A 24,784-nucleotide genomic window follows, 5' to 3' on the forward strand; every position below is an offset into this window, starting at 1 on the left:
GGCCTTGGTTGGGAGTTCGCTGATATAACAAAGACACCATGACCATTCTCAACACTTCCAAGGGTTTGGGGAGCTTTTGAACCAGGAATTGTGGACAAAGACCAAATATATATGAGAAATACATTCTGCTCATATAAACAATCATGTAGATAGACCAAATCTATCTATCTTACAAATCACAGTTTTACAGTAATACAATATATAATTATTATGGTATTATTAGCACTATAGCAACACATAATATTATAGCAACACATAATAAGACAAGGTAAAATATATAATTAAAAAAAGTAATTGTGATGGTGCTAGGTCAAGATACAATGGTCGATGGTAAAAATAATAGTAACAGACCTTACTAACATGGCACTTACAATGTACTTGTTGTTCTTTTAAGGCTTTAGATACAGGAGGTATTCCATTTTACAGATGGGGAAACAGGCACAGTTAAGTAATTAGCCCAAGGGTAAGACCCAACAAGTGGTAAAGCCAGCAAATGGCTTGAATACAGGCCCTGAAGCAAAACTGAGTTTAATGCATCCACAGAACAGTGAGACCAGAATGGTTACAGTGTTAAGTACAAAGGTAAGGTGAGGAGAGCAGGCAGGGACCATACCCTATAGCCCATGGTGAAAAAACATGAGTTTGCCAGAAACAAACACTGCAGCTTCATTACTGTTTAGCCAGTTACACTTCAGGCAAGGAGTCCTTGCTTCTAAGCTGGTTTATAAATTCCATCCAATAAATTTTCTCATTAAATTTCTTGGGGCCTCTTATCAATATACCCAGCATGACTCAAAAATATACAGAGGAATTGGGGTGCCTGGGTGGCTTAGTGGGTTAAAGCCTCTGCCTTCGGCTCAGGTCATAATTCCAGGGTCCTGGGATTGAGCCCCACATCAGGCTCTCTGCTCAGCGGAGAGCCTGCTTCCTCCTCTCTCTCTCTGCCTGCCTCTGCCTCTCTGCCTACTTGTGATCTCTGCCTGTCAAATAAAATAAATAAAAGAAATCTTTAAAAAAAAAAATATATATATATATATATATATACAGAGGAGCAATAAGGGTATAAACGTTTTTAGTGACTTAGCGAATGGCTCTGGCTCTGAAGAGATTCCGCGATGCCAGAACAGACCTTCAACTTGCCACCCACAAGTGCCTGTCCACTCTCAGTGGCAAGAGGATCACCTGTACTGTGCATCTCTTAAGTAATGGCAGTGTTTCTCTTCCTTGTTTCTTCCTCTTGTTTCATGACAACCCTCTCTGGTAGCTACTATGATCATTCCTTTTTGTCATGAATCACATTCTCCAGATGAAAAAAAACAAGGTACTGAGTGGTCAAGCAATTTGCTAAAGGTCAAATAGCTATAAAATGCTGAAGCCAGGATTCTAATTGAGGCTGACTACTACTGAACCAACACAATTACTACGTGCAATTCAATTTCCTTTCGCTGAGAACTTTATAAACTGAGAACAAGGCACAAAGAGATAAAATGAAAATGAAAAATATAAAAGCATAAGTAAGAATAAAATATTACTATATGTACAGGAAAGGTGGAAGGGCAAGCTCCAACATGGGGGCCATCATTATCACTGAGATATAATGAATAGTAACTACCCTACTTAAGTAGCTTATTCAGTGATTATGAATTTAGTTTAGCTCTGCATTAAGTTTATCCTTTTTAATTTTTTTTTAACATGTAATGTATTATTGGTTTCAGGGGTACAGGTCTATGATTCATCAGTCTTACACAATTCACAGTGCTCACCATAGCACACACCCTCCTCAATGTCCATAACCCTGCCACCCTGTACCTCACACCCCCTCCCCTCCAGCAATCATCAGTTAGTTTCCTGAGATTAAGAGTCTCTTATGGTTTGGCTCCCTCTCTGGTTTTGTCTTGTTTCATTTTTTCCTCTCTTCCCCTTTGATCCTCTGCCTTGTTTCTCAAATTCCACATATCAATTACATCATATAATTGTCTTTTTCTGACTGACTTATTTCACTAAGCATAATGCATAATACTCTCCAGTTTCCGGGCGCCTGGGTGGCTCAGTGGGTTAAGCCGCTGCCTTCGGCTCAGGTCATGATCTCAGGGTCCTGGGATCGAGTCCCGCATCGGGCTCTCTGCTCAGCAGGGAGCCTGCTTCCTCCTCTCTCTCTCTTTCTCTCTCTCTCTGCCTGCCTCTCTGCCTACTTGTGATCTCTCTCTGTCAAATAAATAAATAAAATCTTTAAAAAAAAAAAATACTCTCCAGTTTCATCCACATCATTGCAAATGGTAAGATTTCATTTTTTTCACGGCTGAGTAGTGTTCCACTGTATATATATATATACCACATCTTCTTTATCCATTCATCTGTTGATGGACAGCTAGGTTCTTTCCACAGTTTGGATATTGTGGACATTGCTGCTATAAACATTTGGGTGCACATGCCCGTTCAGATCACTATATTTGTATCTTTAGGGTAAATACCCAGTAGTGCAATTGCGGGGCATAGGGTAGCTCTATTTTCAACTTGTTGAGGAACCTCCATACTGTTTTCCAGAGTGGCTGTACCAACTTGAATTCCCACCAACAGTGTAGGAGGGTTCCCCCTTCTCTGCATCCTCACCAACATCTATCACTTCCTCACTTGTTAATTTTAGCCATTCTGACTGGTGTGAGGTGGATCTCATTGCAGGGTTTTTTTAAAGATTTTATTTATTTATTTATTTGACAGAGAGAGAATTCACAAGTAGGCAGAGAGGCAGACACAGGGGGAGGAAGCAGGCTCCCTGCCGAGCAGAGAGCCCGATGCGGGGCTCGATCCTAGGACCCTGAGATCATGACCTGAGCCAAAGGCAGAAGCTTAACCCACTGAGCCACCCATGCACCCCTCACTTTAGTTTTGATTTGTATTTCCCTGATGCCAAGTGATGTTGAGCACTTTTTCATGTGTCTATTGGCCATCTGGATGTCTTCTTTGCAGAAATGTCTGTTCGTGTCCTCTGCCTATTTCTTGATTGGATTATTTGTTCCTTGGATGTTGAGTTTGATAAGTTCTTTATAGATCTTGGATACTAGCCCTTTATTGGATATGTCATTTGCAAATATCTTCTCCCATTCTGTCCATTGTCTTTGATTTTGTTGACTATTGCTGTGCAAAAGCTTTTTATCTTAATGAAGTCCTAGTAGTTCATTTTTGCCTTTGCTGTCCTTGTCTTTAGTGATGTTTCTAGGAAGAAGTTGCTGCGGCTGGGGTCGAAGAGGTTGCTGCCTATGTTCTCCTAAACATTTTGATGGATTCCTGTCTCACATTGAGGTCTTTCATCCATTTTGAGTCTATTTTTGTGTGTGGTGTAAGGAAATGGTCCAGTTTCATTCTTCAACATGTGGCCATCCAATTTTCTCAGCACCATTTGTTGAAGAGACTTTTTTCCACTGGACATTCTTTCCTGCTTTGTCGAAGATTAGTTGACCATAGAGTTGAGGGTCCATTTCTGGGCTCTCTATTCTGTTCCATTCATCTATGTATTTGTTTTTGTGCCAGTACCATACTGTCCTGATGATTATAGCTTTGTAATAGAGCTTAAAGTCCAGAATTGTGATGCCACCAGCTTTGCTTTTCTTTTTCAACATTCCTCTGGCTATTCAGGGTCTTTTCTGGTTCCATACAAATTTTAGGATTATTTGTTCCATGACTGTGAAAGAAGTTGATGGTATTTTGATAGAGATTGCTATATTAAATGTGTAGATTGCTCTAGGTAGCATAGACATTTTTCACAATATTTGTTCTTCCAATCCATGAGCATGGAACATTTTTCTATTTCTTTGTGTCTTCCTCAATTTCTTTCACGAGTATTCTATAGTTTTCTGAGTACAGAGATTCTTTACCTCATTGTTAGATTTACTCCTAGGTATCTTTATGGTTTTAGGTGCAATTGTAAATGGGATCAACTTCTTAATTTCTCTTTCCTCTGTCTTGTTATTGGTGTATAGAAAAGCAACTGATTTCTGTGCATTGATTATCCTTTTTTTTAAAAGGTTTATTTTTAAGCATCCACTATGACTCCAAGAAAAAAATATCTTCACACTGGGTGAATATTAAGCAAATCATAGCTGGCAAAGAGTTGTGGAGGAGTATTGGGGGTACAAGAAGGGAAAAGCGACAATGACTAATGGCTATAGGTGCACTGAAGGCACAAATCATGGGCAGAAGGTGGAGGAACACACACTATAAACTATCATGTGAGTCAAATGCAATTGTATCCAGCTCGGAGTCCAATCACCTAAGGACCCAGCGAAGCTTTGCCGGTGACTTGATCTTAGGCAAGTTATTTACCTTGGTAAGTAGGCTTCTTTACCTGCCTAATGGTGATGATGACTGTAATGCCCATCTCACAGAGTTGTGGTAATGATTAAAACAACTAATCAGTGGGAAGTGTTTACTAAAATGCCTGGTGTGCTAAACTGAGATGGTAAATGTCAGGCCATACATACACATACACAAGTAAACTGAACTTCCACCAATTAAGATCTCCTAAGTCTAAAGTGGTTCTCAAATGTTACCATTTGTGAAGCTTGAAGGGCTTTTTAAAAAAAAAAAAAAAACTGGTTGCTGGGCCCCAACCTCAAAATTTGTTTCTTTTTCTTCTTTTTTTTTTCCAAGTAGGCTCCAAGCCCAGCATGGAGCTCAGTGTGGGGCCCGAACTCAAGATACTGAGATCAAGACCTGAACTGAGATCAACAGTAGGGAACTTGACTGACTGTGCCACCCATGTACCCCTAGTCATCTACATTTCTAATTAAGTTCTCAGGTGATGCTGAGGCTACCTGGAAAGCACACTTGGAGAAAGACTCATCTAAGACACTGGATTTCATCCTAGATGTGCAAGAGACCACCTACGGAGCCTTGAAAAATGACATAAGCCAAGCCTACACCTGCAGTCTGATTAAACAGAAAGCCTACACCTGCAGTCGGATTAAGCAGGATTTGTGCTGTGGCTTTTTTCCCCACTTCCATCTTTGTTTCTAAAGCTCCACAGATAAATCTCGCACATGCTGTGGTAGGAAGCCTCAGTCCTAAATAACACAAACAGCATAAAACTGCACATTCATCCGCATAGCAGTGAGTGGTGGCCCGTGCCTGTCACTCTTCTTCCGGACCCACGTTATTGAGTTTAAGTAGAATACTCACCCTGATACTCTCCCAATGCCTGTAATAATGCCACCAGCGGGGACCTCCTCATTCCCGTATAACTGGTAACCTGCAAACTGAGATAATTCCAGAAATGGAGACCTGAAGGGAAAAAATGATATTGTTGAATTAAAATCACTCAAAAAAAAAAAAAAGCATACTTAAACAGCTAAACATGTTTCATGAAAACATGACAAAGATTAATGAGCCAATGTTTCAAATATGCATGATATATATATATATATATTCTACAAAAAAAATATTTAACCAAAATCTAGCATGGATATTTTGAGGAATTACATGTTATAGCCATATAACAGAACACTAGGAACCTATTTTAAGAGATGTTGTACAAATGTGCTTATTAGTAGAGAAAGAGACAAGCACCTAACACTGATGTAAGCCCCAAACCTATGCCAGGCTCTATTTTAGGAGCTCCAGAAACCTAACTCCTTTGTTCCTCAGAACCACCTCCTGAGGTGGATCCTATTATGGTCCCCACTGACTGATGAGGAAACTAAAACACAGAAATTAAGTCACTTGTCTAAGGTCACACAACTAGTAAGTGGCAGAGCTGGGTTTTAATAAGCAGTCTAATCCCAGTGGGATCAGACTCCTCACCACTGTATTTTTATTCTACCTTTCACTTACTTAAATGTTCAAGATCCAGTAAGTGAGGGGGAAAAAAGGTGGTATAAAACACCATCTTTAGTATGATTCTGTTTCTTTTGGGGAAAAAAATGTGTCTAAGGGGCGCCTGGGTGGCTCAATCAGTTAAGCATCCAACCCGTGGTTTTGGCTCAGATCACAATCTCAGGGTCATGAGACTGATCCCCAAGGCAGCTCTCCGCACAGCAGGGAGTCTGCTTCCCTCCTCTCTCACTGCCTCTCCCCCTCATCCTGCTCATGCTCTCACTTTCAACTAAATATATAAATCTTTTTTTTAAAAATGTCTCATACAGGGGCGCCTGGGTGGCTCAGTCAAACAGTGTTTGTCTCCAGAATGCGGATATGGGTGCGTGTTGTAAGAAATACTTTTGGAGTCCTTGTTCCCTTCTCTCCACCTGCACTCCTGGCCTCCCACTGCAATCCTTCAGGAAACCCCAGTGGGTTAGCTGTTCTTGACAACCAGCCTAGAACCTAACATTCTCATCACCTCCACTACTACTAACCTAGTCCAAGTCACTGGCACATCTCCCTTGAATCATCCCTGTAACTCCTCGTGGTGCTTCCACCCTTGCTGCCACCAGTATACTCACAACATAGCAGCTAGAATGACTCTTTTCCAATGTAAGTCAAATAGATCATAAGGCTCCTGTTCAAAGCCCTACAAAGTGTCCTCACTTCTGGATAAAAGCCAAAATTCTCACACTGACCTAAAAAGTCTTATGGAATTGAACCCCATCTCTACTACTCTCCCCTTCATGCCTTCTTCCCCCTAGTACACTGGCATCTGGGGTTCTTGGGCATATCAATACATTCTGCACATTCCCACCTCAGGGTCTTTGCACTGGCCATTCCTTCTGTCCGTAACACTCTTTTACCAGTATTTTCAAGGCTCTCTCTCTTTACTCCTTCAATTTTTTTGCTAAGATGTACCCTTTCAATGAGGCCTACCCTAATCACCTTATTTAAAACTACAACTTGTGGGGCAACTGGGTGGCTCAGTCATTCAGTGTCTGCCTTCTCCTCAGGTCATGATCCCAGGGTCCTGGGATCGAGCCCTACATCGGGCTCCCTACTTGGCTGGAAGCCTGCTTCTCCCTCTCCCACTCCCCCTGCTTGTGTTCCCTCTCTGGCTGTGTCTCTCTCTGCCAAATAAATAAATAAAATCTTTAAATAAATAAATAAAACTACACTTGACTCTCATCTTCTCCCTTACTCTAGTCTATCTTCCTTTTTTCCGGTAACATTTATCACCTTCTAATATACCATATAATTTAACACATTTATCATTTATTTTCTATCTCCTCCTGCTACAATGTAAACTTCAGCTGAGCAAGGACCTTTGTCTGTTTTGTTCACTGATGTATCACTACCACCTAGAACAGGGCCTGACACTTAGTAGCCTCTACCACCTAGAACAGGGCCTGACACTTAGTAGCCTCTCAGTAAAGATTTGCTGTTGGTGGGGCACTAGCTCAGTGGGTTAAGCTTCTGCCTTCGGCTCAGGTCAAGATCTCAGGGTCCTGGGACTGAGCCCCACATTGGGCTCTCTGCTCGGCCGGGAGCCTGCTTCCCCCTCTCTCTTTGTCTGCTTGAGATCTCTCTCTGTCAAATAAATAAATAAAATTTAAAAAAAAAAAAAAAAAGATTTGCTGTTGGATATACAGAAGTTGCGCTCTTCTTCTAGGCTTTAACTTATATAGTCAAATACTGCCAATTCGGTCTTGGGAAGGACCATCTTTGTACTTTTCTTGCTATGACTGAATTATGACTGTACCTGCTTCCCTTCTTCCCTAGACTTTTCTATTCTGCATTCTCAGCTCACTTTCTCCTTTTTTATTTATGACCAAAACATCTGTAGAGCTACAAAATGGTATCCATTCTTATTATGAGATAGTGTGAATTTTACCTAAAAGTCTTTAACACTTTGTGGTTCTAAAATTACTGTCAACAATAAACACAAGTAGTCCTTCAATATTTTTAGTGTTTCCCCCTAGATGTAAAAGCATTCCTTTATAAGGCCTAACATATTAGCCCCCCTAGATTTTATAAAAAGCCCACTTCTCTAGAGTATAGATTACTCCTATGGAAGAACCACCAAGAGCTCTGATTAATGGCTATGTAGCCTACACATTGTGCAGAAGGTCCCAGTGATTTAAGGGCTTTCTGAAACTATTAATTATGACTATAATTTATACTCTTTTCCACCTGATGAAACTTTGTTCTTTGTATATAATAAAATACGCAAATGTAAAAAAATAATAAAAATAAAAAAGATTTGTTGTTGAATCTTAGGGTAAGAACAAATCATTTATTTATAAAACTGTCTAAGAAAAATACCGCAGACTAGAGAAGCTGAGGTAGTACTTGGGCTATACGAACCCTGGGTCTATAAGACTGTCCACTCTTTCTCTGGCTAGAAGTTTTCCTCTTGATTTGTGGAGTTGTCGGGCTTTCTCATTGCCTCCTAAGATAAAAACATTATTAGGTTAGATTGATACCATGTAAGGTCTCCAATTAATTTAAGGCTAGAAAAACATAAAATAGCCCAAAATATAGTGCTTTTAAAAGCTGAATGTATCTTCTGAGAAACAAGCAATTTTCAGATCGCTCACTCAACTTACAGACTTTATTTTCTGAAGTAAATAAACTAGAATTAAAAAAACAAATCAGTCCCTGATTTCATAGCATATCGTACATTTTCTGAATTCAATGGTAATTACTTAAATAACCTAGTATCTTCTCTGCAACTCATATGCTGTAAATACTGCCTCACCGCCACGCCTTATTAAGCACCTGCCACAAATACCTAGCACTCCACTATATACTACGTGAAATCTGAAAAACCCCTACCTTCATTTGTGCCAGGTAAAAAGCACTACTTTGGAAACGACCTCCAGGGCGAGCACAGCAAGACTTACCTAAAGGTAAGCGACCCTAAACTTTTTATCCCATCTCCAAAGGGGAGAGAGTTGCACACCTAATATATCAATTAAAAAGTCCAGTTTTGTTAGCTTCTTCGCTCAGATTGTCTTTGATGTTTCCAGATGTTGTTCTAGACCAAGACAATCACAGTAGCTGAAGAGTCCACGAGGTCCCCAGATGAGGGTGCTTGCGGCACGTAGCATGCCAAACTTCCCTGAGACTGACGGATGCCCAGCTCGGGGTCTCAGGATTGATAAGCCACTCTCAGCAAGCCAAGTTATCAGATCAGAAAAAAAGGATCACACAGTACCTTCATATGTTTAGTTTTCACTGCTGGAAAACTAAACTATGTATGTTTAATTTCACGAATTTCACAGTAAAATGCTCTCGAGCTAATTAAGTGTTCAGCTACCTCAGAAAGCTATTTCTCTGGGGGGTTTTTTAGGTGACAAAACAAGTTCTTGTCTATTTCAAACAAGCTTCCAATTATTATTTTTCAAACAGCCTTCTCTACTCTCTCCAAGGGGATTTTTTTTTCCTGAAGGGATGGATGGCATATTTCTAAAATTATATCTGCCTTAACCTTACCAAGAAAATTTTATCACATATCTAACCTTCTTTATGAAAAAAATTCTGGGAGCCAAAGTTTAGTTCCAAAATAGTTCAATTAGGTCAAATCACGGTTCTCTTTCTCTGAACCTCTCAGGGGAACTGAGCTCCTCTGCTGAGGTGGGATTGGGTATAGGAGGTGAGGGTACAGGAGAGTTGGGGAGAGACAGGTTACCAAGAGGCAGAGGAAACTTCTGGGAGAGGCACATTCATTATCTTTATTGCAGTGATAATATATATAGGTATATACATATGTCAAAACTCATACTGTACATTTTAAATAATGCAGTTTACTCTATGTCAATTATACCTTAATGATATTGTTTTAAAATAAACATTAAAAGAGAAATGAAATAAATAAAATCTTTAAAAAAAAAATAAGGGGCACCTGGGTGGCTCAGTGGGTTAAGCCTCTGCCTTCGGCTTGGGTCATGATCTCAGGGTCCTGGGATCAAGCCCACATCGGGCTCTCTACTCGGTGGGGAGCCTGCTTCCTTCTCTCTCTCTGCCTGCCTCTCTGCCTACTTGTGATTTCTGTCTGTCAAATAAATAAAATATTTAAAAATAAAAAAAATAATAAAATAAAATAAAAGAGAAATGAACCTAAGGCACTGAAAAGAAAGCCAAGCCTTGCTAAGGGTCTTTAGAGAGTCAAATGACATGAGTGCCTATGACGAGGCTGGCAGGGGAAGGGGTGGCAGAGAGGGTAGAATGACACACATGTGGTAAGATACGCACACATTCTTTTGCAAGGACATAAGACAAAACCACCTTCTTAATTCTGCCTAGAGTTTGAATTTGCAATTTGGAACAACTACTGAATACCTGTTTTATTAGGAAAAACCAGAAAAAGGGCTATCCTTGATGGAGATTCTCAGATCACAGAATTAAGCTCCTCAGGCATTTAAACTAGCCTGTGACAGGACACCTGGGTGGCTTGGTGGGTTAAGCCATCTGCCTTTGGCTCAGGTCATGATCTCACAGTCCTAGGATCAAGTCCTGCATCAGGGTCTTTGCTCAGCGGGAGCCTGCTTCTCCCTCTCCCTGTTGCTCCCCCTGCTTGTGCTTTCTCTCTCTGACAAATAAAATCTTTAAAAATAAAAATAAATAAATAAACTAGCCAAGGATATGTGGGCTATGAAACAATGTGACACTGCACATTTGTTTTCCAAAGATTACTCTTGAAGATTCTGTGCTATCTCCATTCTCACAAACTCTGAAACAGAGAAGCCTGTTCCTTCAGTCTCATATACCATATGGCACTGATTCTAATACACACATTCTGTTCACATTTTAACATCCCTGAAGTCAGGAAGCATTTTACAGTTTACAGGATCTTTCCATTGCTGCCACCTGGGGACAGCATAACACATCTGTCTGCCTCTGCCCGCATAGCACAAATGTCACTTCAACTGTGCTACATGCAAGATGAAATACATGTATCAAGTTAACTTTCATTTTAAAATGTCTTCAGGGCACCTGGGTGGCCCATTCGGTTAAGTGTCTGCCTTTGGCTCAGGTCATGATCCCATGATCCATCTAGCTCTGCATCAGACTCCCTGCTAAGAGGGAAGCATGCTTCTACCTCTGCCCCTACCCCCTGCTCATGTGCTCTCTCTCTTTTTCTCTCCCACAAAAATAAATAAAATCTTTAAAAAATAATAATAAAATTAAAAAAGAATCTTATTTTGGAAATGGCTTCCAGTTCAAGTCACCTGGCCTTCTAAAGTAAACTGTCACACTGACCAATCATGACACAGTAGAATTCAATGGATATTTGTTTATACATTAATATTTTACATGCCCCACTTCATGCAATTTCTTCCAAGCAAAAGGATGTCTATTATTCCATAACTTAAAAACAGAAAATAATGACAATCTGCAAAGTTCTTAGGAAATCTCATTTAATTAGCACTAAACCCACACAGAAATTATTTCCAAGTTATATAACAAAGCAGAAAATACATAATTATGCAAAATTAGTATATAGGATAAATATAACTAACAAACAGAAAATGTTACAGTTGCTCCAAGCAAAACAAAAAGTTCAGTGTATGCTGTGGGTAAAATAAAACCGGAAGAAGCAATGCTTTAAAAATTGATGAATCTGAAATTTTACTGTTTCCCAGATAGTTGGCAGTGCTTAGGAACAGAAAAACTGGCCAAAAGGAAAAAACAAAATGTCAGCACACCAACAAATACACAGTCTTGAAAAGTCAAAGCCTTCTGCTACTAGTTTCTCCTAAAACCAGCAACTATCAAGGATGAACTTCATTAACAGCATAAAATGAAGAATAAATGAGTGTTTACCTAATTTTATTTTCTGCACTCGTTCACGGAGTTGATTTACTAGTACTTTCATCTGCTCATAGTTTTCCTAAAACAGAAACAAAAAAAGAAAGGAAGAGTAATATTAGAAAACAATTTTCTTTTTTTTTTTTTTTTTTGGCCAAAGTAAGGGTTGATGAGAACATCCCATGCCAACCCCATGTGGCTTCATGCGGGGTCACCTCCCACCCATGTGACCTCCGTGTTGTGTCACTCCATCGGATAGAAAAGATGAATTTCTGCCTGTCCATCTTTGTCCAAGCTCCTCTTCCTGTCTTCCCTCTCTGATCCAGGTATTCAAATCTCACCCCTCCTTAAAGCATAGATTGTTTAAAAAAAAAAAAAAAAAAAGCATAGATTGTGTTCCATCTCCTCTCTAACCCCATTTCTGGTCACTCCTACTCATTTTAGGATCTTTCTTCTGTAAGCATCAATTGAACTTCATTGATTTCTATTTGTTTCCCCATTTTAAGGAATATAGCCCTTTGAGAGTTTAAATGCCATCTTACTTTTTGTGTCCCACCAATCCCTGCCCCAAGGAGTTTCTAATCAATGCAGAAATACTTGCTTACTGACAAATTACCCTTATAAGCAGAGCCCAGGGAAAACAGTATGTCCCATTTTGTTTAAAAAGGAACAAAATTCTATGTTTGCATGTCTTCAAAAATTCTCTAGAGTAATACATAGGAAAATATAAACTGTGAGAGATGGGAAAAGGGTAGAAGGCCTAACTTTTTGCCACTCTGACAATTTTGTCTGATCAGTTCATTACTTTAGACCAATAAGTAGCGAGTTATTTTTGAAAATTCAGAGTTGACTCAACTAACACATATTGCTCCCCACAATGTCTTTAACATCTCTGATTTAATTCCCTTTCCATGACACAATACAGCTTTCCAGATGCTCAAAATTAGATGAATTCATAGTCTTTATAGTAGAACTCCAGTATTTATTTTCTACAGCTCTAGGAGCTCCCACCGTTAAGGTTTCTGCTACATTCTCCTGCTCTGCAAAATCCAGAAAACAATAAAGAGAGAAGCAGCATACTGTTAGGAAAAGAACCTTTGCCCTGGAGTAGGGAGGTCCCAATCACTACCTACTAGCCCTGTGATAATTTCCCTTTGAGGGCCCATCAAGCCCTGTCCAAGGGCAGACAATCTGCCAGGAATAAACTCCAGAATCTGCCTAGAACATTGTTTCTCAACCTTGGAAGGACACTGGAATCACTGGGAAGCTTTGAAAACTAAAAATAAAATAAAGTAAAATAAAAATAACCCCTCAGAGAGTCTGATGTCATTGGTTGCAGGTATGGCCTGGGTATGGCACTTTGAAAGTTCCCCAGGGATTCAAATGTCCAACCAAAAACAGAGAAACACTAGCCCATAGTCTCCATACCTGAGCTCCACTCTAGTCAAATTGGAAATCTACCCAAAAGGGGGGTTGGTAATAGGCATAGAGGCCTTTTACCACCAGAACTTTTTCAGATGACTGCAGTGCTTGCTCATATGGCTAGCACAAGGCAGTGGAAACCAAGAATTTGCTCTTCAATTAAGCCCAGGTTACAGATTTTTACTCACATTTAGCAAATTCAGAAACTCCTAACCTTACGAATTGCCTTGGCCAGAAACAAAGCTCTGGCCTGGAGTACATCTGTTCAGCCTGTCACCAAAAGGTGGCATTAGAGCAACGTGTGTACCACTTGAAGTATATGAGGTCATTTTTTTTTTTTTTTTTTTTAAATCGGAGAGAGCGAGCACAGGCAGACAGAATGGCAGGCAGAGGCAGAGGGAGAAGCAGGCTCCCCGCTGAGCAAGGAGCCCGATGCAGGACTCGATTCCAGGATGCTGGGATCATGACCTGAGCTGAAGGCAGCTGCTTAACCAACTGAGCCACCCAGGCGTCCCATATGAGGACATTTTCAGCAGCCTTTCAAAACAGGGAGCTACCTACCTTGGTACTGAGAGCCTCCTGGGCTGAGAACAAGTCCTAGTAAGCAGGGGCTGTGTTCTGAACTCCTTTGTCATCAAGAGAACTAGCAGAGGGGTTTTGTAAGGGAAAGACCTCCTTGCATAAACAAAACGGGGAGGCAGAGTTGGTGGCCAGCTCCCATCCAAAGCCAAAGGCCATCTTCTCTGTGGGGCTCTCTCACCTCACCCTGAGCTTCAGCTGCCACCCTGGGGCTAAGAGATGGGTGCCACTCTGGCTTCAGACCCTGGGCTCCGTCTACCTGCTGCTCAACGCACAGGGTGAGGAAAAGATCTGATTACTGTGTTGCTAAGTGGAAAGGAAAGGTAATTTCCCTGCACAGGCTAAGTTATTATTTTTTGCTTGCTTTTTGCTTCAAGTCTATCTTGTCAACTTCTACCTTTATTCTAAGGTTCAAAATCTCAAAAGCCACCTCAGAGGTGGCTTAGTGTTTCAGAGACCTTCTTTTTATTAAAGTAAGCTCTAGGTCCAACATGGGGCTCAAACTCATGACCCCAGAGGCCAAGAGTCACCTGCTGTACTGACTGAACCAGCCGGTACACCTCAGAAACCCTGACCTTAAGAATCCCCAGGGATGGTGAAGTGCCTTCATCAGGGTAGGCAGACTTCCCCAATGCTCCATTGACTGGAATTCCATTTTCTCTCTCTGCTATTCTCTCAGCTCATCCATTTCTTCAATTCACGGAATGACTGATTCTGTGGTTTTTAAGAGGACTTGCTCAATTTGAGTTTAAGGCATTTCTGGAAAGGAACCTCATCCAAACTGTTAGCCCTTGGAACTCTTCACTTTCACGTAATTGGATTAAAAGATACTCTTAAAAATTCTCTGAGGGAAAAGAGAGGCCACATATATTGTTCCACATGTGACTCCAAATTCAATAAAAGGCATTTAATGCAGCACCTGGGTAGCTCAGTGGGTTAAGCATCCAACATAGTTTCTGCTCAGGTCATGATCTCAGGGTTTTAAGATTAAGCCCAGCACTAGGCCTGCTGGGCATGGCGCCTGCTTATGAGTCTCTCCACTTAAGAAATAAAACATGGGGAACCTAAGTGGCTCAGTGGGTTGGGGCCTCTGCCTTCGGGATCCCAGGGTCCTGGGATCAAGCCCCACATCGGGCTCTCTGCTTGGCAGGAAGCCTGCCTCCCCCTCTCTCTCTGCCTGCCTCTCTCCCTACTTGTGATCTCTGTCTGTGAAATAAATAAATAAAATCTTAAAAAGAAAAAAAAAGAAAGAAATGAAACAGATGAACATAGGGGAATGGAGGGGAAAATAAAATAACATGAAATCAGGGAGGGAGACAAACCATAAGAGACTCTTAATTAGAGGGAACAACCTGAGGGTTGCTGGAGGGGAGGTAGGTGGGGGGATGGGGTAACTGGGTGATGGGCATTAAGGGGGGCATGTGATGTAATGCACACTGGGTGTTATATGTAACTGATGAATAAATAAACTTACCTCTGAAACCAACAATATACTATATGTCAATTAACTGATTTTAAATTTAAAAAATAAAAATTTAAAAAAGATTCTCTCCCTCTCCCTCTGCCCTGCCCCACCCCCCCATTCTCTCTCTCTCTCTAACATAAATGAATGAATGAATGCTTGGATCAACCAGGAGATCAAAGAAGAACTTAAACAATTCATGGAAACCAATGAGAATGAAGACACTTTGGTCCAAAACCTATGGGATACAGCAAAGGTGGTCCTAAGGGGGAAAAACATAGCCATCCAAGCCTCCCTCAAAAAAACTGAAAAATCCAGAATACACCAGCTGTCTCTACACCTTAAAGAACTGGAGAATCAACAACAAATTAAAACAACTCCACACACAAGAAGGGAAATAATCAAGATTAGAGCAGAGATCAATGAGATAGAAACTAGAGATACAGTAGAACATATCAATGAAACTAGAAGCTTGTTTTTTGAAAGAATCAATAAAATTGATAAACCACTGGCCACACTAATCCAAAAGAAAAGAGAGAAAGCTCAAATTAATAAAATTATGAACGAGAAGGGAGAGATCACAACTAACACCAAGGAAGTAGAAACAATCATCAGAAGTTATTATCAACAGTTATATGCCAATAAGTTAAGCAACCTAGATGAAATGGATGCATTCCTGGAAAACTACAAACTCCCAAAACTGAATCAGGAAGAAACGACAACCTGAATAGACCGATATCTAGCAACAGGATTGAAGCAGTGATAAAAAAAAAAAAAACCTCTCAAAAAACAAGAGCCCAGGAACTAACTGATTCCCTGGGAATTCTACCAAACTTTCAAAGAAGAAATAACACCTATTCTCCTGAGGCTGTTTCAAAAAATTGAAGCAGAAACTTCCAGACTCTTTTTATGAAGTGAGCACTACCCTGATCCCCAAACCAGGCAAATATCACACCAAAAAGGAGAATTCAGACCAATATGACTGATGAATATGGATGCTAAGATTCTCAACAAGATCCTAGCAAATAGGATCCAACAGCACATTAAAAAGATTATCCACTATGACCAGGTGGGATTCATCCTGGGCTACAAGGATGGTTCAACATTCGCAAATCAATCAATGTGATAGAACAAATCAATAAGAGAAGAGAGAAGAACCACATGGTCCTCTCAATTGATGCAGAAAAAGCATTTGACAAAATCCAGCATCCATTCCTGATTAAAATGCTTCAAAGTATAGGGATAGAGGAAACATTCCTGAACTTCATAAAATCTATCCATGAAAGACCCAAAGCAAATATCCTCAATGGGAAAAAGCTCACAGCCTTGCCATTGAGATCAGGAACACGACAAGGATGCTCACTCTCACCACTCTTGTTCAACATAGTATTAGAAGTCCTAGCAAGAGCAATCAAACAACAAAGAGAAATAAAACATATCCAAATTGGCAATGAAGAAGTCAAACTCTCTCTCTTCGCAGATGACATGATACTTTATATGGAAAACCCAAAAGACTCCAACCCCAAACTACTAGAACTCATACAGCAATTCAGTAATGTGGCAGGATACAAAGTCAATGTACAGAAATCAGCTGCTTTCTTATACACTAAATGAAAATACATAAAGGGACATTAGAGAATCAATTCCATTTACTATAGCATCAAGAACCGTAAGATACCTGAGAATAAACTTAACCAAAGAGGTAAAGGATCCGTACTCGAGGAACTACAGAACACTCATGAAAGAAATTGAAGAAGACACAAAAAGATGAAAGACCATTCCATGCTCTTGGATCGGAAGAATAAGCATTGTTAAAATGTCTATACTGCCTAGAGCAATCTATACTTTTAATGCCATTCCAATCAAAATTCCACCGGTATTTTTCAAAGAGCTGGAGGAAATAATCCTAAAATTTGTATGGAATCAGAAGAGACCCTGAATTGCTAAGGAAATGTTGAAAAACAAAAATAAAACTGGCGGCATCACGTTACCTGATTTCAAGCTTTACTACAAAGTTGTGATCACCAAGACAGCATGGTACTGGCACAAAAACAGACACATAGACCAGTGGAACAGAGTAGAGAGCCCAAATATGGACCCTCAACTCTATGGTCAAATAATCTTCGACAAAGCAGGAAAAAATATACAATGGAAGAAAGACAGTCTCTTCAATAAATGGTGCTGGGAAAATTGGACAGCTATATGTAGAAGAATGAAACTCGAACATTCTCTTATACCATACACAAAGATAAACTCGAAATGGATAAAAGACCTCAACGTGAGACAGGAATCCATCAGAATCCTAGAGGAGAACATAGGCAGTAACCTCTTCGGTATCAGTCACAGCAACTTCTTTCAAGATATGTCTCCAAAGGCAAAGGAAACAAAAGCGAAGATGAACTTTTGGGACTTCATCAAGATCAAAAGCTTCTGCACAGCAAAGGAAACAGTCAAAAAAACAAAGAGGCAACCCAAGAAATGGGAAAAGATATTTGCAAATGACAGTACAGACAAAAGGTTGATATCTATGAAGAACTCCTGAAACTCAACACACACAAAAACAGACAGTCATATAAAAAAAAATGGGCAGAAGATATGAACAGACACTTCTCCAATGAACACATAGAAATGGCTATCAGACACATGAAAAAAAGTTCATCATCACTAGCCATCAGGGAGATTCAAATTAAAACCACATTGAGATACCACCTTACACCAGTTAGAATGGCCAAAATTAGTAAGACAGGAAACAACATGTGTTGGAGAGGATGTGGAGAAAGGGGAACCCTCTTACACTGTGGGTGGGAATGCAAGTTGGTGCAGCCACTTTGGAGAACAGTATGGAGATTCCTCAAGAAATTAAAAATAGAGGGGAGCCTGGGTGGCTCAGTGGGTTAAAGCCTCTGCCTTTGGCTCAGGTCATGATCCCAGGGTCCTGGGATCATGCCTCACATCGGGCTCTCTGCTCAGCAGGGAGCCTGCTTCCACCTCTCTCTCTCTCTCTCTCTCTCTCTCTCTGCCTGCCTCACTGCCTACTTGTGATCTCTGCCAAATAAATAAATAAATAAATATTTTTTAAAAAAGAAAGAAATTAAAAATAGAGCTTCCCTATGACCCTGCCATTGCACTACTGGGTATTTTCCCCAAAGATACAGAGGTAGTGAAAAGAAGGGCCATCTGTACCCCAATGTTTATAGCAGCAATGGCCACGGTCGCCAAACTGTGGAAAGAACCAAGATGCCCTTCAACGGACGAATGGATAAGGAAGATGTGGTCCATATACACTATGGAGTATTATGCCTCCATCAGAAAGGATGAATACCCAACTTTTGTAGCAACATGGACAGGACTGGAAGAGATTATGCTGAGTGAAGTAAGTCAAGCAGAGAGAGTCAATTATCATATGGTTTCACTTATTTGTGGAGCATAACAAATAGCATGGAGGACATGGGGAGTTAGAGAGGAGAAGGGAGTTGGGGGAAATTGGAAAGGGAGGTGAACCATGAGAGACTATGGACTCTGAAAAACAATCTGAAGGTTTTGAAGGGGGGGTGGGGTGGAAGGTCGGGGGATCCAGGTGGTGGGTATTAGAGAGGGCACGGATTGCATGGAGCACTGGGTGTGGTGCAAAAATAATGAATACTGTTACACTAAAAAAATAAAAAATTAATTAAAAAAAAAAAAAGAAAAGAAAAGAAACAAAGGAAACTGGGCACCTGGGTGGCTCAGTTGGTTAAGCATCTGCACTTGCCTCAGGTCATGATCCCGGGGTTCTGGGATGTATTCCCTTTTGGGTTCCCTGCTCAACCGAGAGCCTGCTTCTCCCTCTCCCACTCCCCCTGCTTGTGCTTTGTCAAATAAATAAATAAAATCTTAAAAAAAAAAAAGAAGAAGAAAGAAAAAAGAAAGAAAGAAGGAAAGAAAGAAAGAAAGAAAGAAAGAAAGAAAGAAAGAAAGAAAGGAAGAAAGGAAGAAAGAGAAAAGTATCACTAATTGCTAAGGCTTTCTGAAGCACATGGCCATAAGAAGTGACAGCAGACAGTACATATTCCTAGCCACTAAGAAAACTGTGCACAGAGAAATCAGACTGTGGCCAGGGCTCCTATGTCCCATCTCCCATCCAAGGCATGGCTTTATTTTTTATTCTTGTCTTGTAGCTTCTTTGCATCAAAGTTTACTACTTGTAAGCTAGAGGTCCCAGAAGGTAAGGGTACACCCAAGTGAAATCTTTCAACATCCAACATATGAAGAACACGTCTGCTCTCCCCATACTATATATTATCTGTGGCAGACACTGAGAGCTGCTTATCCATATCCATTCTTCCCATCTTTCTTGATGATGAAATCCCACTTTCATTCAAGGTGACAACATGTCGCAACTGAAACACTGACATATCCTAGCCTCCTTTTGTAGACAGGCGTGGCCACGTGACTTAATTCTAACCAATGAAATATAGGCATACATTGTTAGGCATGACTTCTAGAAAGGCTTCTTAAAGAGAACAAGCAGGTGAGGGTGTCCTTTTGCCTACTCACCCTTCTTCCTCCTTAACCTGAACTCTATAAGTGAGAGGTGGAGCTTAGGCAGCCACCTCTAGAGCATGAGGCAGATTGTCATACTTGCTCAAAATTCTTCTGTCCCTCTGCACTATTACTAAAATAACAGCAAAGTTCAGTGTGAGATTATAGTTCCCCATTCACATTCATGAGTCTGTCCATTTTACTTTTTTTCACACTGGGATATGGGCAAAAGGGACAGCACATCCACTGCAAGCAGAGGCTCTAAGAGGGACAGTGTTTCCATCCTCTCCTCCTGCACCCCATCCCTCCATTAGAAGAGGAGCATCTCTCGATAGCCACTTTCCCTTCAGTCTGGGCTCCGGAATAAAAAACAAACCTCGGGGCCCCTGGGTGGCTCAGTGGGTTAAGGCCTCTGCCTTCGGCTCAGGTCATGATCTCAGGGTCCTGGGATCAAGCCCCACATTGGGCTCTCTGCTTGGCAGGGAACCTGTTTCCCTTCCTCTTTCTCTGCCTGCTTCTTTGACTACTTGTGATCTCTGTCTGGCAAATAAATAAAAAATTAAAAACAAAAACAAAAACCCTCAATCTGACACGCCGCCTGGGCAAGAACTGCCACAACCAACCCACAGATCCCAGAGCAAAAAAATGAATATTTGTTCTTTTGGACACAGAAATCTGGGGACTGATTCAGCATTACTGAAGCAAAAGCTGGCTCAACAGATCCTGAGATGTCGATGTGGACAGAAGGAAAAGTTCCGAGAGCTAATATTCCTTGAGGGTTGTTGTAAGTGGTCACTAAGTGTCCTGATGACACTATACCATATGCAATTTTAATGCTACCACACAGCTGAGGTAACTTAGGCACAGAGAGATGAAGTAACTGGCCCTAAATTACTCAGCTAACAAGTAGCAGAGGTAGGATTTAAACCAAGGCTCACTAGCTCCAGACCCTTGTTGTTAACATTTTTGCATATTTCCCTTCAAGTTATTTTTTTTTCCTCTGTGGAAATATGTTGTTAGCTTTTAACACACATGAAATACTAGACCAGTGTCTTTTCCATCCTATCACAACTACTTCCCTAATTACTAGTGCACAGACTGTACCAGAACATTAAACACCTGACACAGAGAAAGGAGTTACACACTCAGGCCCATACTCCCTAACCTCTACCTAACAACTGCCACCATCAAAAACATAGGCCTGGGGGCACCTGGGTGGCTCAGTCGCCAAGCATCTGCCTGCGGCTCGGGTCATGGTACCAGGATCCTGAGACTGAGGCCCCACATCAGGCTCCCTGCTCAGCAGGAAACTGGCTTTCCCTCTCCCACTCCCTCTGCTCTCTGCTTGTGTTCCTGCTCTCACTGTGTCTCTCTCTGTCAAATAAATATACAAAATCTTAAAAAAAAAAAAAAAAAAAATTGGGCTGAACCTAAAGCTGAAAAAGATGGCAGACCAGGAAGTTCATTGTCCCGAGACATCCCAAAACGACAAAACTGGCTAAAATAACCTTTTAGAAGCTCCAGAAGATAATCAAAGGCCTCCAGCAACCAGAACACCAAGTCAAAAAACCATATTCCAAATGGGAAGAAATCTATCCTCCATACTGCCACCAAGCTGATGATTCTACCATGTCCTTGGGATCTTGCCGCTTCTCTACTCAAGTATCTCAGCAGACAGCATAATGAAATGTGAATGTGGCTTCCACATATAAGGCCCTCCACTATTTAATCTCATCTACTCCATGAATTCCCTACCCTAGTCATAACTTCGAAGTCCTCATACCCACTATACTCTTTCTTAACTTGCTTATCTATGTTCTCATAACTTCCTTAATTTGTATAGTCTTGCCTCTCCTCTTTAGCCCTGAGCGTGGCCAGCTCTCACCCAACGATCAAGATTCAACTCACTCATCACTTCCTATCTGCAGCTTTCTGTAACTACCTTTTCAAGCTTTAGATACCACTTATAATGCACAAGTTACATGCTTTCTTGTCCATCTTCCCCACAAAATTATGATTCCACTCCTATACATCTATACCAAATACCTAAAATACTGCCTAGACCATAGAAACCACTTAATATTTCTGAATCAAGGTGTCTGGGTGGCTCAGTGGGTTAAGCTGCTGTCTTTGGCTCAGGTCATGATCTCAGGGTCCTGGGATCAAGTCCTGCCTCTGCTCAGCAGGGGGCCTGCTTCCGTTCCTCTCTCTCTGCCTGCCTCTCTGCCTACTTGTGATCTCTCTCTTTCAAAAAAAAAAAAAAAAAAAAAAAGTATTTCTGAATCAAACATTCTTTCCTGACTCCAGAAAATCTAGACTCTTGGAAGACTCTTATTGGATATTGTTTCTGACTGAGCCTGCTTATTTTCTTTCAATATAAATAAAGTGTTTAAATGTCTTGTCTTAAAGTTAACTGTACAATTTAAATGTTATCTGTATAAGCTCAGAAACCATGGAACAGGGTGAAATTTTCTAGCTGGTATTTCACTGTTTCTTTGACCTTGCTATATACTTCCCGATTCCAAAAAAGGCCATTCAAAGATTGTGTGTGATAAGCGTGTTCTATTAACAACTACTGAAGTAAAGTCTGTTAAGCACACCCCAGGGTTACCTGTGCTAGGCCAGTGGTTCCCGGAGCTGGCCTCCGCTGCCAAGTCCTGAGGATTTCGTCAGCAATGCAAACACCAAATCCCCATCCCAGAGACCCCAAAGGTCCCGCGTGGAGCTTAAAGCAGCTGTACATTTAACAAGTTCCTCAGCTGACAATGCTGACCAGGTTTTGAGAAGCACTGATTTCAAAGATATAATGTACAGTGCCAGGGCTCAAAGTGAACTAAGATGTATTTAACTTGGAACTACCTTCTTTTGCAAACTTCACGACCTCCACTGCGTCCCAGAATCAAGACTGGGGGTTCCAGAGAAAACAAAAGAGCTGTAAAAGTGTGCCCACCCTCCACCTGCTTCCTAATCCGGCCGTCACTGGCGGACAGGTGGAAAAGGAAACACAGGCTGTCAAGGGATTCCAGCCTACCTGGTAGATGCCAGAGCCCGAGTCTGGCTGGGTGCCCAGCGTGGCCACCGAGTCCCCGTGATAAGCGCGCAGCCCGGGGACAAAGGAGCGGGCGCACGGTCGCAGGGCTAACCTCAGGACAGCCCACATGACAGCCGGCAGGGAGCGAGGGACCAGCGCCAGAGAGGGGCCTGGGAAGGCTCAGAGCGGGCTCTTTCACCTTCGGCTTCCGGGATTCGGAGCACCACACCGCTCTCCCTGCAGCCCCAACCCGCCTGACTCCACCCAGGTTCTCAGGCCAGCCGTAGCACGTGTCTGCACACGCCGGCCGTAATAGGTCGTCGCTGCGCACCTCGCCCCCTGAAGATAGCCAATAAGGGCAGAGGCACCGCCCCGCGAGTCGCGTCGCGAGCTCGGGAGTTCCGTGGTCCGGAGGCGGAGCTACCTGGGTTGCCGCCCCCTCCTTTCTCGGGGCTGAGCTGCCTCGGTTAAGGTTTGGTTTTTCTGAGATCCGCTTCGGTTCGTTTTGTACGTGCTGCTTTCTGCTTCACCTCTTGATAGAAAGGGACTGAAGCTTGAAAAATCCTATCCTTATGTGAGATCTGGAAACTGAACCGGCATTAAGCTGTCCTAAGAAACAAAACTCTTTAGAGGAGATAAGTATTTATTCATTCAACAAATACTTGTGTCTCCTATTGTCCATGGCTTTTCAGGCGCTGGGTTTTACAACTTCGTGAGTCTTCCAGCTTTGTCTTCTTTTTCAGGTGTTTTTTCCGTTTCGTTTTGGTTTTGGTTTTGGCTATTGGGGGCCAGTTTCTTGAGATTCCGTATTTTTCGTATGGGTTTTTCTATTAATGCAAAAAAAAAAAAAAAGTCACTAGGGTTTTGATAGGGATTGTATTGAATCTGTTGCTCATCCTTGTATAGTATTGACATTGTAACAGTATTAAGTTTTACAATCCATGGACATGGGATGTGTTCCCATGTATGTGTGTCTCCTTTCTTTTAGCAGTGTTTCGTAGTTTTCATCGTACAAGTCTTACACCTCCTTGGTTAATTCCTATTTTATTCTTTTTGTATTTTATTCTTTTTAATACTATTGTAAATGGAATTGTCTTTGTAGTTTCCTTTTCAACTGTTCGTTATTACTGTGTAAAAGTGCAACTAACTGATTTTTTAGTGTTGACTTTGTATCCTGCTAGTTTGTTGAATTCATTTATTAGTTCTAACAGGGTTTTTTTTGGGGGGGGGGATCTTTAGAGTTTTCTACATATCCATCATCTGCAAAGTGATCGTTTTACTTCTTTCCTTCGGTTTGAGTGCCTTTTATTTCTCATTCTTTCCTAATTGCCCTGGCTAGGACTTCCAGGACTATGTTGAACAGCGGTGACAAGAGTGAGCATTCTTGCCTTGTTTCTGATCTTCGAAGGAAATGCTTTCAGTCTTTCATCACCAAGTATGGTGTTTGCTGAGCATTTTTCATGTGTGGCCTTTATGATGTTAAGGTAGTTTTATTCTATTCCTAGTTGGTTGTTTTTATCATGAAAGAGTGTTGAATTTTGTGAAATGGTTTTTCTGCATTAACTGAGACAATCATGTGTGCCTTTTTCTTTCTTGTTAATGTGGCATATTTCAGTGATCATTCAGCATTTAATATGCTGCCTAACTCATTTCACCAGTATTTTATTGAGGATTTTTGCATCAATATGCATAAGGAATATTGGTCTATAAGGTTGTTGTATCTTTGGTATCAGGATTATGATGGCCTCAGAATGGGTCAGGAAGTGTTACCAACTTTTTGTAAAAGTTTGAGGAAAATTGGTATTCTTTAAATGTTTGGTAGAATTTACCAGTGAAGCCATAAAGTCCAGGGCTTTTCTTTGTCTGGAGGATTTTGTTTTGTTTTAGTTTTGGGGTTTTTTAAAATTACTGATTCAATCCTCTCACTATAGATCAGTACAAGTTTTCTGTTTCTTTGAGATTAAGTCTTGGTAGGTTTTGTGTGGTAGGAATTTGTCTGTTTCATTGAGTTATCCAGTTTGTTGGTGCACATTTGTTCCTAATGTTCAGTTTACTTTTTACTTTAGGGAATACAGTATTTCAACTTTCGTGGTGGAAAT

General features: G+C 41.1%; 1 protein-coding gene across 3 annotated transcripts in view; it reads right to left on the reverse strand.

Annotated features, from left to right (window-relative positions):
* Positions 1 to 22,927, reverse strand: part of MCCC2 (methylcrotonoyl-CoA carboxylase 2) — a 68,967-nt gene extending 46,040 nt beyond the window's left edge. For all 3 annotated transcript variants that reach the window (XM_032336032.1, XM_032336033.1, XM_032336031.1), the window contains exons 1-4: positions 22,686 to 22,927; positions 11,686 to 11,752; positions 8,224 to 8,308; positions 5,176 to 5,277 (exon numbers count right to left, since the gene is read on the reverse strand). In XM_032336032.1, the coding sequence (XP_032191923.1) occupies positions 5,176 to 5,277; positions 8,224 to 8,308; positions 11,686 to 11,752; positions 22,686 to 22,814 (383 nt within the window). In that variant the 5' untranslated portion in view covers positions 22,815 to 22,927. The remainder of the gene's footprint in view (positions 1 to 5,175; positions 5,278 to 8,223; positions 8,309 to 11,685; positions 11,753 to 22,685) is intronic.
* Positions 22,928 to 24,784: the final 1,857 nt, after the last annotated feature.

Source organism: Mustela erminea, chromosome 3 (genome assembly GCF_009829155.1).
Source record: "Mustela erminea isolate mMusErm1 chromosome 3, mMusErm1.Pri, whole genome shotgun sequence".
Taxonomy (NCBI): Eukaryota; Metazoa; Chordata; class Mammalia; order Carnivora; family Mustelidae; genus Mustela; species Mustela erminea.